General features: G+C 42.4%; 1 protein-coding gene across 2 annotated transcripts in view; it reads left to right on the forward strand.

Moving 5' to 3' along the window:
- The window catches only part of akap12b (A kinase (PRKA) anchor protein 12b), a 93,435-nt gene extending 78,363 nt beyond the window's left edge, over positions 1–15,072 (forward strand). The window contains exons 1-3 of one of the 2 annotated variants that reach the window (XM_061929540.2): positions 6,971–7,187; positions 9,676–13,344; positions 13,989–15,072. In XM_061929540.2, the coding sequence (XP_061785524.2) occupies positions 7,163–7,187; positions 9,676–13,340 (3,690 nt within the window). In that variant the 5' untranslated portion in view covers positions 6,971–7,162 and the 3' untranslated portion in view covers positions 13,341–13,344; positions 13,989–15,072. Of the gene's footprint in view, positions 1–6,970; positions 7,188–9,675; positions 13,345–13,988 lie in introns of those variants that run through there. The other variant, XM_061929539.2, reaches the window with a different exon arrangement.
- The last annotated feature ends 1,828 nt before the right edge of the window (positions 15,073–16,900 follow it).

Here is a 16,900-nt window from a genome sequence, read left to right on the forward strand (position 1 = left end):
TTGGTATGACTCGGCCGGGGTTTGTACTCGCAACCTACCGATCTCAGGGCGGACACTCTAACCACTAGGCCACTGACTAGGCACTCGTATCGCGAGGTACCACCTTATTTACATTTTGTAAAGCTCAGCTAGAATCAAAATGAATGGTGCTTTAACAAGGCTGTAGTATTCCCAATATTTAGGGATGATAAGAAATCAATTACACTTTTTTAAGTACTATGTAAAATAGTCATTATCTTATGAAATCTTGTGATTGCCGTATTTTTCGGAATATAAGCCGCACTTAAAATCCTTTCATTGTCTCAAAGCTCGACAGTGCGCCTAATTTACGGAATAATTTTGGTTGTGCTTACGGATCTCGAAGCTATTTTATTTGGTACATGGTGAAATGATAAGTGCAACCAGTAGATGGCAGTCACACATAAGAGATACGTGTAGATTGCAATATGATGGCAGTCACACATAATATATATGTGTAGACTGCAATATGACTCAGTTAAACAACACCAACATTTTATATGTCCCATTGAAAATATAGAACATTACACACGGCGCTCAAAAGTCTATCATAATGTTTTAGTACGACTTTGGTAAGCTATGAAGCCGCACCACTTGAGGATTTGTACTGTGCTTCAACATTCGAGACATATTATCTGGCGTTTTGTTTTGCAATATTATGCAAAAGCAACTTTTCTTACCTTCTGGTACCTGCTGATCTGTATTTGGGATCTGCATAAGTCCTGAAAATTTGCGTGCGTCAGCCTTTGTAGTCTGTGGCAACGCCGTCAATAAGCTTCTTCTTTTTCTCTATCTTCTTGTTATGGGACATTCATCCTCCGCTGTTGCCATTTCTAATACAATGTAGTGTAAAGTTCTTACTTATATCTGTCAGTAAACTCGCCATGAAAGCGCTAAAACATACCGGTGTAGTAAGTTTACATTATTCACCCAAGGAACTTTAGTTATCAGAGAGTTCCGGTAAGACGGTTTTTCACGGGACACATTTCCGGCGGATGAGGAGATGCTGCTCCATTATTGATTGAAGTAAAGTCTGAATGTCATTAAAACAGTTAGCTCCATCTTTTGACACTTCTTCCACTCCCGTCCTTGCACGCTACACCGCTACAACAAAGATGACGGGGAGAAGACGCTGTCGAAGCGACTGTCAGAAAGCTGCTTGAAGATGATCTGTAAAACATAATCTATGCAACATTTTGACCAAAAGAACCACCATTACATGTTATGTAGACCACAAGGAAGTGTTTTACATTTAGAAAAAAATATCATAATATGACTCCTTTAATGCGCCCTATAATCCGGTGCGCATTTGGATGAAAATAGCCCTGACTAGACCCGCTCATCGGCAGTGCGCCTTATAATCTGATGCGCCCTATGGTCCGGAAAAAACTGTACTTTTTGTACAACATCTTATTAAATTCTCTCTTCTAAATTATCTATTGCGTTTTGATAATTTAGTTAGGGTTAGGTTGTACATACTGTCTCATGTTAACTGGAAAATAGACTTTTCTGCCCATTCTTGTGTTACTTTTTCTATTGAATCCTACGTACCGTATTTTCCGCACTATAAGGCGCACCGGATTATTAGCCGCACCTTCAATGAATGGCATATTTCATAACTTTGTCCACCAATAAGCCGCGCCTACGCTGCGCTAAAGGGAATGTCAAAAAAACAGTCAGATAGGTCAGTCAAACTTTAATAATATATTAAAAACCAGCGTTCTAACAACTCTGTTCACTCCCAAAATGTACGCAAATGTGCAATCACAAACATAGTAAAATTCAAAATAGTGCAGAGCAATAGCAACATAATGTTGCTCGAACGTTAATGTCACAACACACAAAATAAACATAGCGCTCACTTTCTGAAGTTATTCTTCATTCGTAAATCCTTCGTCTTCGGTGTCCGAAGTGAAAAGTTGGGCAAATTTACGATCCACTGGCAGATGTTGGCGTCGTCTGGCGCTGCCTCCTCGTCTTAGTGAAGGTGTGTTCGCCTTCTGTCATCCATTGTTCCCACGCAGTTAGCAGTCTAGCTTCGAATGCCCTGTTGACACCAATATCTAGCGGCTGGAGGTCTTTTGTCAATCCACCCGGAATGACGGCGAGTATTGAATTAAGCGCGTAAGCGTGTCTCTCAATGTGCTGTTATGAGCTAGCAAATATAACAACTACACTACCCAGCATGCAACGATAGTTACGAGCATGCGCGGTAGCCCTGAGAAGCGTTGTATGCTGGCAGTTAGAATGTGGTTATGAGCACGCTGTGAGTAAACGTTGAGAACTCAGTTAACACGCCTCGTCTGCATTATTTATAATTAGACAGACAACACACTTAATAGGAGCCATTTTGGGGTCTTTACATAAACACACAAATGGAAATGAAACGTCACATATCCCAGCATGCACCGCGCGCTTCTTCTACGGGGAAAAAAGATGGCGGCTGTTTACCGTAGTTGCGAGACCTAAACTTTATGAAAATGAATCTTAATATTTATCCATATATAAAGCGCACCGGGTTATAAGGCGCACTGTCAGCTTTTGAGAAAAGTTGTGGTTTTTAGGTGCGCCTTATAGTGCGGAAAATACGGTAATCATTGCGGCCAACTGGATTCTTGGCCCCCACATCAAAATAGCCTGAAGCAGTTTGTGTGTGTGAATTAAAGAGGGGCAGCATGTATAGAAGTGGAAGAATGCGGCTATGTGAGTCATGTGAAGGAAGTCAGGGCGTAAAAGGAAGATGGGGGGGGGGGGGGGGGGGGGGGTTTGATGAACTCCCACCAAACTTTGCATTCCCTCCTGCCTGACTCACTGCCACTTAGCACAATGTACAGTCATGGAGAGCGGCACATTTACCTAATGTGTCACTGCATTGACAGAAATTCTTAATGGTGTGTCACAATACATGAGTCGCTCCACTGTGACACATTAGAAATTTCAATCTTCACCCAAATAAAAACAACAAGACTTTCTCTTAGTAGTAGAATAGAACCTGCCGTATTGACTGTGTCACCGTCCATGACGCGATTTCAGCTCAGTGCACTCACAGGAAGGGCTACAGTAGGATAGACAGCAAGATTTTTTTGTCAAGAAGTTCCGGAAGGTAGACGTGTATCCAGATGACTGCAGACAGAACTCGATTACGGTTGTTATCACCCGTTTGGGAGCACGGCGCTCGCAATTCGCACATTCCTCTCGTGACAATGCCGAAGATTACAGATCAGACGACCGCGGTATTTACCTGGGGATTTATCTGCATTCCTTCTTGTCTACGCCCCCCGCCTCACCTCCAGCACCTGGGACAAAAGATTGATTAAATGTGTCTCTATTAAGCCATTGAGAAGGCTCTATTAGCATTTACACCTCCATCCACACCCTTTTGGCCTTTGGATTGGTTGGGGTTGTCATTTCTCTCTAAGGAGACGACTGTCTTTAAAGAGAGACATAAAAAACGACTGTTTTTCAGGAGTGAAAGTAGCTTTTGTGTGTGTGCCACTCAAGATATGAGTTTGATAATGCGTCGCCAGTAAAGTGTAAATTTATTGTGACCAGCATTACTCCCCTGACACAAATTGCCAAACATATACTATCAAAAAATACCATTTGGGGGCGATACAGGCGTAGCGTGCAAACAAGATTGTATTTTGTTTTGAAAAATCCTATGTGGATGTGCCTGAAAGTATGGACTCTATTGCATGATTAAAGCCTGTTCCTCCTTTAGACCAGTGGTTCTCAACCTTTTTTCAGTGATGTACCCCCTGTGAATTTTTTCTTTAATTCAAGTACCCCCTAATCAGAGCAAAGCATTTTTGGTTGAAAAAAAGAGATAAAGAAGTAAAATACCCTATGTCATCAGTTTCTGATTTATTAAATTGTATAACAGTGCAAAATATTGCTCATTTGTAGTGGTCTTTCTTGAACTATTTGGGAAAAAAAAGATAGGTTTTTATTTATATTTATAAAGGATTTTTGAATTGTTGCTATTTTTAGAATATTTAAAAAAAATCTCACGTACCCCTTGGCATACCTTCAAGTACCCCCAGGGGTACGCGTACCCCCATTTGAGAACCACTGCTTTAGACGACTCACTATGTCTTGGGCATTGTTAGCAATTTCGCAGCCCGACAGTTAAATTCATGTTTGGTGGCAGTTTACTCCCACAGAAAGGGCCTGATTTACTCAAGGATTGTGTGGACTAAAACATGTGCAAACCTGATAGCACACGCAAAGTTGATCTATTAAGGATTGCATCTCTTAAATGAACAAAATAGAGAGTGCATTGCATTTAGCGTGCCTGTCTTCATGAATGTATGCTGATCATCAGAACACCCACAATATTGGGAGAAGGAGAAGCAAATATAATCGTTTCACACTCACAATGGGATTCATCAAGACAGAAATTGTTGTTTGTAGTCAATATTTAGTCTCAAAAGTCCATGCAAACTGGCACAGTTACGCACAAATGGCTGTGAGAAAGGCTGCAAAGAAAGACGGTGGAGAGCGAATCCTCCATCCGTGTGTGCGTCAACATATTTAGACTGTCAGAAATTTTAAAAAATGTTCGATTGTATAGCTACTGGATGACTTATGGGGCTGATTAAAACAAATTCAACTGATTAGTTTTGGCGTCTTTCTTTCGTTTTTTTTCAAATTAGAAATATATTATTATAATACAGTATATCTCCTATATGAAAAACTCATTCCAATATGCATTTTCTTACCATATTCCCACACTTGCGCCTTCCAGAGCACACCTTGTGTTGTGTTGTCTAGAACAGACCTGGGCAAATTAAGGCCCGAGGGCTGCATGCTTTTTAATTCCCAAATATTTTTTTTAGATCTTTAAGATGGAAAGTGTAGCTGCCATTATGATGTGCAGTGATGTTTTCAGATGACCGTAAATCTTGAACTATACAAAGTATTTCAATGGTTGGAATCTGCACTTTTGCATGATATACTAGTTACTATGGTAATCTAATTAGTTACAATGGTAATCTAATTAGTTACTATGGTAATAAGTCACAGCAGCTCAGACGAGCAGTGTGGGTGGGGAGCGTTTCCACAGAGTGTTTCCAGAGCGGCCAGCCTGAAATGTGGGTGTCAGGGACAGACGCCGAAGGAGATTTTTACAACAAAGTTCTAAAGCTTAGTGATACATCAGATATATCGGACTGTAGGTGAGGTTTTTTTTACCCTTCGTGTTCATATTTTGCTGTGTTTGTTGCATTTTTGGTGCGTTTCGCTTGATTGTAAAATATGTGGATGGAGAGGGGGTGTGACGTTCATATGTTGTCAATATTCAGTTTTTTATTGTTCATAGTTAATATTGTAAATCCCACATTCTTTATTTTCATGTACATTCTGGGTGTCTCATTCAGTAAAAAAAATAAAACAAAAATAGATATACTGGCCCAAGACACATTTTTTTTCTCTAAATTTGGTCCCCTCGAGTCAAAATAATTGCCCAGGCCTGGTCTAGATCGCACCTCTTTATTGCCCAAAAAAGGTGGTTTGTGGTCTGCTGCATATTCCAAAACATAACGAAACAGTCCAAGTTGGACCGTTGGAGGATATATTATCACAAATATAGAGTACTAGAGTGTCTCATTGGCCACTTTTGCACTTGTTATCAATTGTACATGCAGTCTTAGTAGAACACATGCCACATGGCTGCTAATTGTACACTCATTTTTATTTTTCCACTTTTTATGGTACAACTTAGGGGTGTTTCACCGAAACCAAACACATTTTAATACAACTCTTTAAAGACTAGCAAGCTTTTGTGTATAATTTGGGTAAAAACTTAGAGACTTAGACTTAGACTTAGACTTCCTTTTTATTGTCATTCAAATTTGAACTTTACAGCACAGATAAGAACGAAATTTCGTTGCATAAGCTCATGGTAGTGCAGGATAAAAAAGCAATAAGGTGCATATATAAATAAATAAATATATATAAATAATATATAAATAATATATATAAAATAAATAAATATATATAAATATATATAGATAAATAAATAGATTACTGTACAGATAAATACATTGCACTTTTTCACATGCGTCCACGTTTATGGATGTATGTTATATTGTCTTTTTTATTCCAGCGAGTTAATCCATTTTGGGGGGAGTTGAGGGGATAATTTAATTATGATGTGTTCAAGAGTCTTACGGCCTGAGGGAAGAAGCTGTTACAGAACCTGGAGGTTCTGCTTCGGAGGCTGCGGAACCTCTTTCTAGAGTGACATGGCCGTTATCAAGCAAAACATATTTGCAGGGGGACAAGCAACACTTAGCTCAATTGTCCATAAGTCTTTAAGCTTTGTTTGACGTTTCAACATGTACTACATGTATGCTAGATGTAATTTACATCAGCAACAGGTGTGAAAGTCAGAGTAGGATAAGTTACAATGTTACAATGCTTTTTTGCTAGTTTGTGCGAGATGTACCCCACCATGTACAGCCTGCATTCAGTAAAAATATACCAAATGTCCTCATTCTAGTTAAATTGGCATGATGAATACGGTGTAGGGGAGGGGGTGCGGCAGGTTGCGTGTTATGCTCAACCACTTTTAGCGACTTTTTAGCCCATCTGTGCCAGTCTGTCTTTCGAGGTCACGCATGGGTATTAAGGTCAGAAAAGGAGACTGAGGGTTGGGAGGGGTCGGTGGCTTCCACGCAGTGTGATCGCATACAATAGTAGAAGTTGGGTCACTTCCCCGAGCGCGTGATGAGATGCGGCCATTCTATGGCGGATGTGGAAAGGAGAGAGGGCTGGGTGTGCTCTGCTTAGGTGGAGGAGGATGAGGAGGAGGAGGGGAGGGCCCCCATTCAGAACAGCTGAAGAAAGGAGGTTGGGGCTGGGCTGGAGGCAGGGGTGGTCCCAAACATGACATGTGTGTCAGTCTGTTGAAATGTGTGCGAGGCGAGCCGCTAGGCACACATAACCTCAGAGCAGCGCATCAAGAAGAACCCAACACAGGACTTCCATCCATAGCTAAAAAGGGAAGGGAAATCATTTTTCAAAAACTCATTAGAGTTTATTATAAACAAAGAAATTATCACATAAAGTGGTGCCTTTTTTTTAAACTTTTTTTTTTTCTTAATTTTTGTTAGGAAGAAAGAATTTTTTTGGACTTTCACAAATGCTGGGGACAATTACTCTAACAGGTAAACACAATTATTTATGTCGCAAAATCGAGCTTTTTGTCCTTTGAATAGTTTGTTGTGTGTGCTTATGTGCTGCTGATTGTGCTGGTTTCTTTATACATCAGTGAGTATTGCTGCGGGCATTGTTGTCCTGAGGGTGTGGTTGGATAGTAGTGTGTGTGTGTGTGTGTGTGTGTGTGTGCATGTGTGTGTGAAGTCACTCTTGCATGGAACATTGATTTTACATTTACAAAAAGTAAAATAACTGATGAGTGTTAGTTACTGTCCTGTCTGTGCATTTTGTGCATTCCCTTGACAGCATCCTCCTCATGCAAGTATAATATTGCCAAATATCATAAATAAAGATGTGCAAGGTACCAATTTGCCAAGCCTCTCGGCTCATGTCACACCCCGTCGTCTCGTCATGTGAAGTATTTCATTAGATTAGAGTGGAATCATAATTCCCAGTGGGGTTGTGCCCACTTAAGCCGTAGTGGAAGGGAGCTGTGGAATTAAGTAAACACCGTGACTTGCTTTATGTTGATGACGGTGAAGATGCAGCTGCTTGATATATGCCCACCTTGGGTGCCACAAGTGGTCGTTTGTTTTTAAAACATTTGATTTATTAAAGATGGAGACTACACTGCTTTAAGCCCTCAGACTGCAGCCTTAGATTCAAATCCATGTTCCCTGTTAATCATTAGTTGATGCACATTTTATGTTGTAATAGCTTGATATATTAGAGCAACTTTGGGTCTGGAGTTGGGAGGTTTCTGGTAACCCTGACCTTAGATAAAGAGAGGGGGTGCAGTCTTTTGTCAGGTTTTTTTTGGAAGGGGGTTGGCCTCTTTTTTTCTGGATTGACTTCTTTTGTTTACAGAGCTGCTGCTGCTCCAGACTAGCTATACTAAGAAGGATTTGCATACATTTAGTAAACGTTTGTAAACAAAGTGTCATCTTACCATCCAAAATCTCATTTAAACTAACATTTCTTAAGATATTAAGAATAATGTCATTGCTGGCTAACACAAATCATAAAAACAAAACTCTAAATGTGTAGATACACGCTTTTATTTGGGCCCCTAACAAAAGTTTTTAGGTGCAGGAGAGTCATCCCCACGAGAATAAAATCCTGTCTATCCACTTTTCCGCCCACACTCACCCCCTGCAGCCTCACCCCAGCAACATTCTTTGTGGTACAGTCGTTATTTAAAACCACTACTCTCAGCTCCCCCTCCCCGAAATCAAATCAGTCCAGGGACGTTCACAGTTGGGACAAAACAAAAACCAAGACATCAAAAAGACGAGAGAGATGCCAGTAGTGTGTTAAATCCACATGGTTCCTGCTTTATGATCCGTGCAGATACACATGGCCTCATCCGGCAGTCCGCCCCAAACTTTACACCTTAATACTAAAGGAGGTTGTGGTTAGTCGGTATTGTGAGCAAGAAAACAAGTCTGTAAACGACACCTGTGTGGGAGAGACCCCATGTCCACGCGACACTGGCTGTCATAGGCCGCCCGGGCGTGACTTTATTTAGTAAATATGCTGACTCTTGTTTGATTTAGTCTTGATAACAGCAATGGTTTGTGACCACCACTTCCCCCGTCGCTTTATATCCAGAGGCCAGCAAGGGTTAGAGGGCTATTGTGTTGTGCCTTGGAGGGGGGGCCCTCCCCATCTATTCCAATGTGGTGGAATTTGAATTTGGGTCAAGGGGATTGTACACACATTCAAGAATGGGGGTGGGAAAACCTGGCTGGTTTTAGATATTTCAAATACATTTAAACTAAAGGAGAAGTAGCCATTCTTAAGGTCCCCGTTGGCCCTAAAAGTAAGAAGGAATATCATTGCTCACATTCCCTAGTAGCTTAAAGCCTTTTTAAAGTATTTTGGGAGTGTCTTTTCTGTAAAATCAATGTGAGAATTGTCTGAATTGAAAGTTGTTTTGACATCGTTTACTCCAAACCTTCAAAACAATGTTTCTATTTTAACACTCAAATATCTGAAGTATGTAGTGAGTCTGTAATTTAAGATGTGAACACGTTGTGGCTGCGTTTTTTGTGGGATACAAAGATTTACAAACAGGAGTTGGGGAAAGGCTTTGTTTTTCTCATTTTCTGGAATGCACTTTTTGTGTATTTTAAACTAGTGGGTCATCACAGTTTAGCTTTCAATACCATTAGTAGTACTCATGCCACACTTGAAATAATTGGAGCTTTGCTTGTGAATGTTCAAAGAAAAAGAACACAATCGTTCCCACAGTGATGCTTTACAGAGGGTGTGAATGCATGTAATCGGGTAACATGATATCTACAAATTACACTTGTGAGTCCCAGAGTATCAGGTGTTGTTTTACAGACTGTTGTGGGCGCTAGCAAAAGAAAAAAACAAACCATAGACTGTACCAAATTACAACCATAATAAGTGCACCATTTACCGCTCTGCAGTGTTCTTTCTTTTTCTATTTAAATTTGTTTAGACAAGTCCCTGTTTTCTTCATTTTAGTTGGCCAGCCTGATGGTGTGTCCGTGGCTCAGAAGGAGGACGCTCCCGAGACTATGGAGACCATTACAGACGAGCAGGCTCCTCAAGTGAATGGCGAAAAAGTGGAGAAGGAGTCTCCCAACGCCAATGACATCACTCCCATCGAGGAGAAGGCGGCAGAGGAAAAACCCAACGAGACCAGCGAGGTGGGCTTCAAGAAGATGTTCCGCTTCGTGGGGTTCAAGTTCACCCTGAAGAAGGACAAGAGCGAGGAAAAAGACTCTGTGAAGCTGCTGAATGTGAGAGATAAGGATAGCGATGAGGTCAATGGGATCGATGAACCTGCGAAGGTGGAGGCTGCTGAAGCGGATGAAAAAGAGGGCAACATTGAGGTACCCACCACTGAGGCTGAAGTGACTAAAGATACCGACAATGCAGAAACACCAGATGGTCCTGCAGAGACTGCAGAAATGACAGATGAAGCAGTCAAAGAGGAAGAAGCTTTGAAAGAAGGTGATGCCAGTCCTGCCCAGGAGGCCACCGTTTCCCCTTTCAGGAAGCTCTTCAGCACAGGCCTCTTCTCTAATCTGCGAAAGAAGTCGAGCATTAAGAAAACAAAAGAGGAAGAAGACAAGGAGGTTGCTGGAGAAGAAGATGCTGTTAAAAGTGAGGAAACCACTGCTGACGATAAGGAAGAGAAGGGAGAGAAGGAGCAAGAAACCAACAAGGAAACACCAACAACTCCAGAGGAGGAAATCCCCAAGGAAGAGGCCACCTCAACAACTGAAGAGGCTAAACCAGAGCCTGAAGTCACAGCTGAAAGCCCTTCCGTATGTTCTGACGAGACAAAGCCAGAAGAGGAAAAAGCTTCAACAGAGGTAACCTCTGACTCTGAGCTCCAGACTTCACAGGAGAAAGTAAAGCCCCACGGAAGCCCACTGAAAAAGCTTTTTGCTGGCGCTGGCTTGAAAAAACTCTCCACTAAGAAACAGAAGAGCAAGAAAGATACTGAGGCCAAGGTGACTGAGTCTGGAGATCAGGGAACTGAGAAACTTCAGTCCTCCTCTGAGTCTACAGAGTCTGCAGCTAAAGCCGACAGTGGACCATCAACACCAGAGGAATCAGGAGAATATGCTATTGAAACAGAGGCTGCCCAGGCTGAGTCCACCAAAGAATCAGAAGGTGAAGTAGCTTCAGATGGAGAGAAGAAAAAGGAGGGCATCATCGCCTGGTCATCCTTCAAAAAACTAGTGACACCCAAGAAGCGTGTTAAAAGACCTTCTGAGAGTGATGATGAGGCCACAAGTGACAAAGCAGCTAAATCTGCAACATTGTCTTCTTCTGAAAGTGCTCCACTGGCCGATAAGAGCGTGGAGGAAGAAGTCAAAGAGGATAAACTCTCAGAGGAAGAGTTGAAGTTGGAAAACACAGAGAAACTGGTCAGCAACACAGAGGAGCCCAAAAGGAAAATGGACACCTCTGTTTCCTGGGAAGCACTGATGTGTATGGGTGGACCCAAAAAGAGGACCAGGAAGACATCTGATTCTGATGATGAGGAAACCAAGATTGATGAGGAGGGTGCTGCACCAGCTCCAGTAGATGAGGACAAGGAGGACAAAACTGAGACAGCTGGGGAGAACCCTGAAAATGTTGAAAGTGAAGATGAAGCTGCTTCCTCTCCAGAACCACTTAGCAGCCCCCCCGAGAGAGAGTCTACCTGGGACACTTTGAAACGCATGGTTATGCCAAAGAGTAAGGTTAAAGTTGAGGAGAGGGTAGAGCAGAGTACAGAGCAGGTCGAGCCTGAAAGTGATGCACCAAATGAGGAGTCATCCTTTTCTTTGAGGAAGCTTTTCCCTGGTCTCAGGAAGAAGAAGGTAGAAAAACAAGCTTCCACTGAGTGCGAGGATGACACCCCAGCTGTTGTTCCTCTCTCAGAGTTTGATACACAACCAGAAGAAGTCCAGGAGCAACCAGCAGAGGAAGCCACAACTGTATGTCAAGTCTCCTCCAAGGAGAGAGCCCCTTCGTGGATCCCAGCTTCAGTAGAACATGCTGATCAGCTGAGTGACATCACAGAGGAAGCTGCCACGCCCAAGTCGGTTGACACTGATATTGCAGACGACGACACTGAGGACCAACCCACACTGCCCTCCAAAGCCACAGGGCGGCGATTATCCACAGCTGAAGTCGCAAAGATTCCTCCCTCAGAAACTGCCCATGATCCTCAAGGACCCACGTCAGAAAATGCAGAGGAAGTCATTTCAGGTATTGAGGCTGAAATCAGTGAAATTGCACCTGAGAGAACTGTGATCAGTGAAGATGTACCAATAGAAGTTGCTTCAGAAAAAACAGAATTTGAACCAACGATTGAGCATGCTGACGCCAAGACCAACACCCTCCTGGAGCCACACGGCCATGACGAGGCTGTGGCCATCTGCACTGGCCTGGGAACTAAGGAGATTGCCAAGGTGGCACTCGAGAAACCGGCATTGCCTATCATGGAATGTGTTACTGTGGTCAGCGATGCTCTTGGCACAGATATCTCACTTGAAGAAGCTTCTCTCAAAACAGAGGAGGCTGTTGTTACACAAGATGCGCTATTGAATGCCCAAGTCCAACAAGTGAACAACGCAGAGATTGAGCCTGTTGAGAGTCCTCAAAGTGAATTCCCCAACAATCAAACAGCTAGTGAAAGCTGTGAACCTGAGCCTCTAAACGTTGGTATCATCACCTCTCTTGTGAAGCCACAAGTCATCGAGACCACCATCTCTACTGACGACGCTCTTATCAGTACCGTTACACCTGTGGTTGGAATTCCTGTCTGCACCCAGAACGGAGAAGTCACTGAGCTGAGTGTGGAAACCAACAATGAGACTATAGACATGGTGCAACAAATTAAAAGTGAAGTCGTAGCCGCAAGTGAGGAAGTTTGTGTCATCAAAGAGTCCATTGTCCTTATCAGCCCGCCAAGTGCGAACCAAGAGGAAACCGTGCCCCTGACAGAGGACACCAGTAAAATTGAGGCCCAAAGTATGGTCATTGCCCAGACCGTCATTCAGGATGCTATGGATAAAGTTGCAGAACAACCAAGCACCCCAAAAGCCTCCACTCCAACTCCAGTCCAGGCAGTCGCTACTATGGAAAAGGAGATCGAAATCCAGATGGAGACCCTCATCACTGACATGCCGGTCCCTATCACCTGTGAAAAAAAAGCACGGAAGCCAATTTTCGTTGCCACGGAATGTGAAGCAATTCCAATAGAAGTTGCAGAGACCCTTGATACCTCCGTGGATAAGAAACCAGAGGTTGGTTTGAAGAAAGCCGAAGAAGTAAGTGCAGAAACCGTCATGGAAGAAGTCGCAGAGAAACGACAAAGCAATGACAAACTAAAACTGGTGAAAGAGGAAGAGGAACCAGAGGAGAAAGAAAGGCACCTCCCCAAGCAGGTGGTCCTGCACTCTGCGCAGGTGGTGGAGGAAGTGTCCATCAATGAGGAGGCGGTGGAGGAGTTCAACACCAAAGGCCCCGTGGACGCGCAGGGAGACAACCAAAGGGTGACGGAGGAGGCGGAGACTACGACGACGGCAAAGTGCGCAGAGGTGATGGCGCAGGTGATAGAGGTGATTGAGGAGGCTGTAAAGGAGATCGAGCCCGTGTCCACAGAGATCACGCCAGTGTCGTGAGCAGGTGAGGACTTTTTAATTCCAGATTCCTTCATCACACAATCTTGTCTTTTTTTTAGACATCAATGGGCTCTACTTTTATTGGGTGGGGGGGGGGGTCCAAATGAAAAAGCTTTTTGTTCAGGTGCTGAGTTACCAAGGAGCCTTTGATATCAAAGTAGGAATGCAGTTGTGGACCCCCTCATTCTTTGTTGACCGGGATCTTAAAGGGAAGTGGTGTGCAAGTGGGCTGCGGGGGGAGATGAACTTGCGCTGAAAGACTGATTATGTTCCACCCCAGATGTCTTTTCAAGTAAAGTGAATTACAGCTGGGAAATACCGAGGACAAGCCAAGTTTTATACGAGCGACATTTTTTATAGTGTGCTGTTATCTCCTTTATCAGTGCTTTGGGTGGAGGGCCAAAGTGGGCGTGGCTTATTTGCTATTGGTTAACATGATCTGAAACTGACATCACTTGAGACTATACAGTACTAATCAAATGTTTAGAGACACGTTCCTGCTAAAAAGTATGTAAAAGCGTCCCTAAAGACATTGTCGCATACTTTTTAGGAAGAGCTTGTCTCCAAACATTTGACAGAAGACAATTAACAGATGTTATCTAAATCGCTATGAACATTTTGGTGATGCATGTTGTCCTCTGCGCCCAGATGATGTGAACCGTTGCCTGGGAGACGAGAGGAGAGTGAGGAGGAAGAGAGGATGCTCGGTGCTAGCAGACACTGAGACGCTGAGACTGGGCTCCACTCCTTCCTGCCGTGAGAGAGAGACTGTGTAATCCTCTCATCCATCCATGCATTTCATCCATCCATCCCCACATCCACCCAGCAACCAGCAGTCTCAGTGACCCCTTCTATTGCTGGCATGATGCAAGCATCACCCACCTGGACTAGTGTTTACCTGCGCATGTGTGTGTGTGTGTGTGTGTGAGTGTGTGTGCAGGTGCGAGAGTATCTCAGCAGGTAAACAGATGGAGGATTATTCTCTTGTATATTGTATTTATATCGCCAATATTCTTTCAATAGCCTTTTATTTTTTCATTTCGAGCCCAATTTTTTGGGGGTTTTCTTTCAAATAGAAAATTCAGACAACGAGAACAACATGAGATTACCAAAGCAAATTTTGTGCAAGAGCGCCTTTGAAGGGTCTTGTAGCAGCCATCATACAAACTGTTCCCCGGACTGCAAAACATCCAAATTACAGCGTTTTTGGGGGGGTCCTCTCTTTCCTTTTTAATGTATATAAGAAACACATAAGCTGTCTAATTTACTGTGAAACGACTAATTATTTCTTGTAATAACATAAAATGCTATCATATCATTGAGGCTTCATTCTGTAAAATAGCGCCCTCCGATGGCTTTAGATGGTAGTGCGTTAACAGGTCTTTATGCTATTTTTTTCATCAAAACACACATTTTTACCAAGATAATAATCAATGGCTGCATCACTACTTGATTTTTGTACCAAATAAATCAAAGTGTATTAACTTAGTGGATCTCAGCAACGTTCAGCTTTTTGTAACACTTTAACCGTGGAGCTTGTTAACATTTGTACAGATGATGTATGTCCTTGTCCTGTTAGAACTCATCTCCTTCCGACAGGCGTTCAACTCTAATATTCATCTAAGCATGGTTTTAACTGTCTTTTATATGTCCAAGCTGTTAATAGTAACGATGCAGAAACATGTCTATATTTCATTCAATAAAGTTAGAGAAGGGAGGAGGAAACAATGAAGTGTCTGCTTTCCTTTTCATTCCTGATGGACATGATATTAGGAACACCAAATTGTAGACAACCACCAATATATCTCACTGGGCACTATACAAGGTAAGTTTCTACACTACATGTATTTTCTTTAAAATGCAGAAACCCTTGACGTTTGTTTTTGTTAATCCTAATAAAAAAAGTGATAAAAGTAAAAATATGTTTTAAAAAAAATGTAATCATAAAAATGCAAAGATCAAATAAAAAAATACTTTAAAAAAATGTTTTAAATGAAATTAAAATGTGCTTACCCATTTTTATGAAAGAAAATCTACCAAAATGATTGGATAAATATAAAAGGTGCGGGTAAAAAGTGAAAAAATAAACCTAATTTGAATCCTATTAATTACGAAAATGATTTTTGGGGGATCCATACACATTCATTTGGATAAAATAAAAATAAAAGGTTTAATAAAACCAAAAAACAATCGAAGTAAAAACAGCATTACTAATTTGGAAAAAGTATTAAACACTTCCAATTGGAAAACATGTGCAACTGTACATACATACATACATATATATATATATATACATATACAGGTAAAAGCCAGTAAATTAGAATATTTTGAAAAACTTGATTTATTTCAGTAATTGCATTCAAAAGGTGTAACTTGTACATTATATTTATTCATTGCACACAGACTGATGCATTCAAATGTTTATTTCATTTAATTTTGATGATTTCAAGTGGCAACAAATGAAAATCCAAAATTCCGTGTGTCACAAAATTAGAATATTACTTAAGGCTAATACAAAAAAGGGATTTTTAGAAATGTTGGCCAACTGAAAAGTATGAAAATGACAAATATGAGCATGTACAATACTCAATACTTGGTTGGAGCTCCTTTTGCCTCAATTACTGCGTTAATGCGGCGTGGCATGGAGTCGATGAGTTTCTGGCACTGCTCAGGTGTTATGAGAGCCCAGGTTGCTCTGATAGTGGCCTTCAACTCTTCTGCGTTTTTGGGTCTGGCATTCTGCATCTTCCTTTTCACAATACCCCACAGATTTTCTATGGGGCTAAGGTCAGGGGAGTTGGCGGGCCAATTTAGAACAGAAATACCATGGTCCGTAAACCAGGCACGGGTAGATTTTGCGCTGTGTGCAGGCGCCAAGTCCTGTTGGAACTTGAAATCTCCATCTCCATAGAGCAGGTCAGCAGCAGGAAGCATGAAGTGCTCTAAAACTTGCTGGTAGACGGCTGCGTTGACCCTGGATCTCAGGAAACAGAGTGGACCGACACCAGCAGATGACATGGCACCCCAAACCATCACTGATGGTGGAAACTTTACACTAGACTTCAGGCAACGTGGATCCTGTGCCTGTCCTGTCTTCCTCCAGACTCTGGGACCTCGATTTCCAAAGGAAATGCAAAATTTGCATGGTTGGGTGATGGTTTGGGGTGCCATGTCATCTGCTGGTGTCGGTCCACTCTGTTTCCTGAGATCCAGGGTCAACGCAGCCGTCTACCAGCAAGTTTTAGAGCACTTCATGCTTCCTGCTGCTGACCTGCTCTATGGAGATGGAGATTTCAAGTTCCAACAGGACTTGGCGCCTGCACACAGCGCAAAATCTACCCGTGCCTGGTTTACGGACCATGGTATTTCTGTTCTAAATTGGCCCGCCAACTCCCCTGACCTTAGCCCCATAGAAAATCTGTGGGGTATTGTGAAAAGGAAGATGCAGAATGCCAGACCCAAAAACGCAGAAGAGTTGAAGGCCACTATCAGAGCAACCTGGGCTCTCATAACACCTGAGCAGTGCCAGAAACTCATCGACTCCATGCCACGCCGCATTA

Source organism: Nerophis lumbriciformis, linkage group LG34, assembly GCF_033978685.3.
Source record: "Nerophis lumbriciformis linkage group LG34, RoL_Nlum_v2.1, whole genome shotgun sequence".
In the NCBI taxonomy this organism is placed as follows: Eukaryota; Metazoa; Chordata; class Actinopteri; order Syngnathiformes; family Syngnathidae; genus Nerophis; species Nerophis lumbriciformis.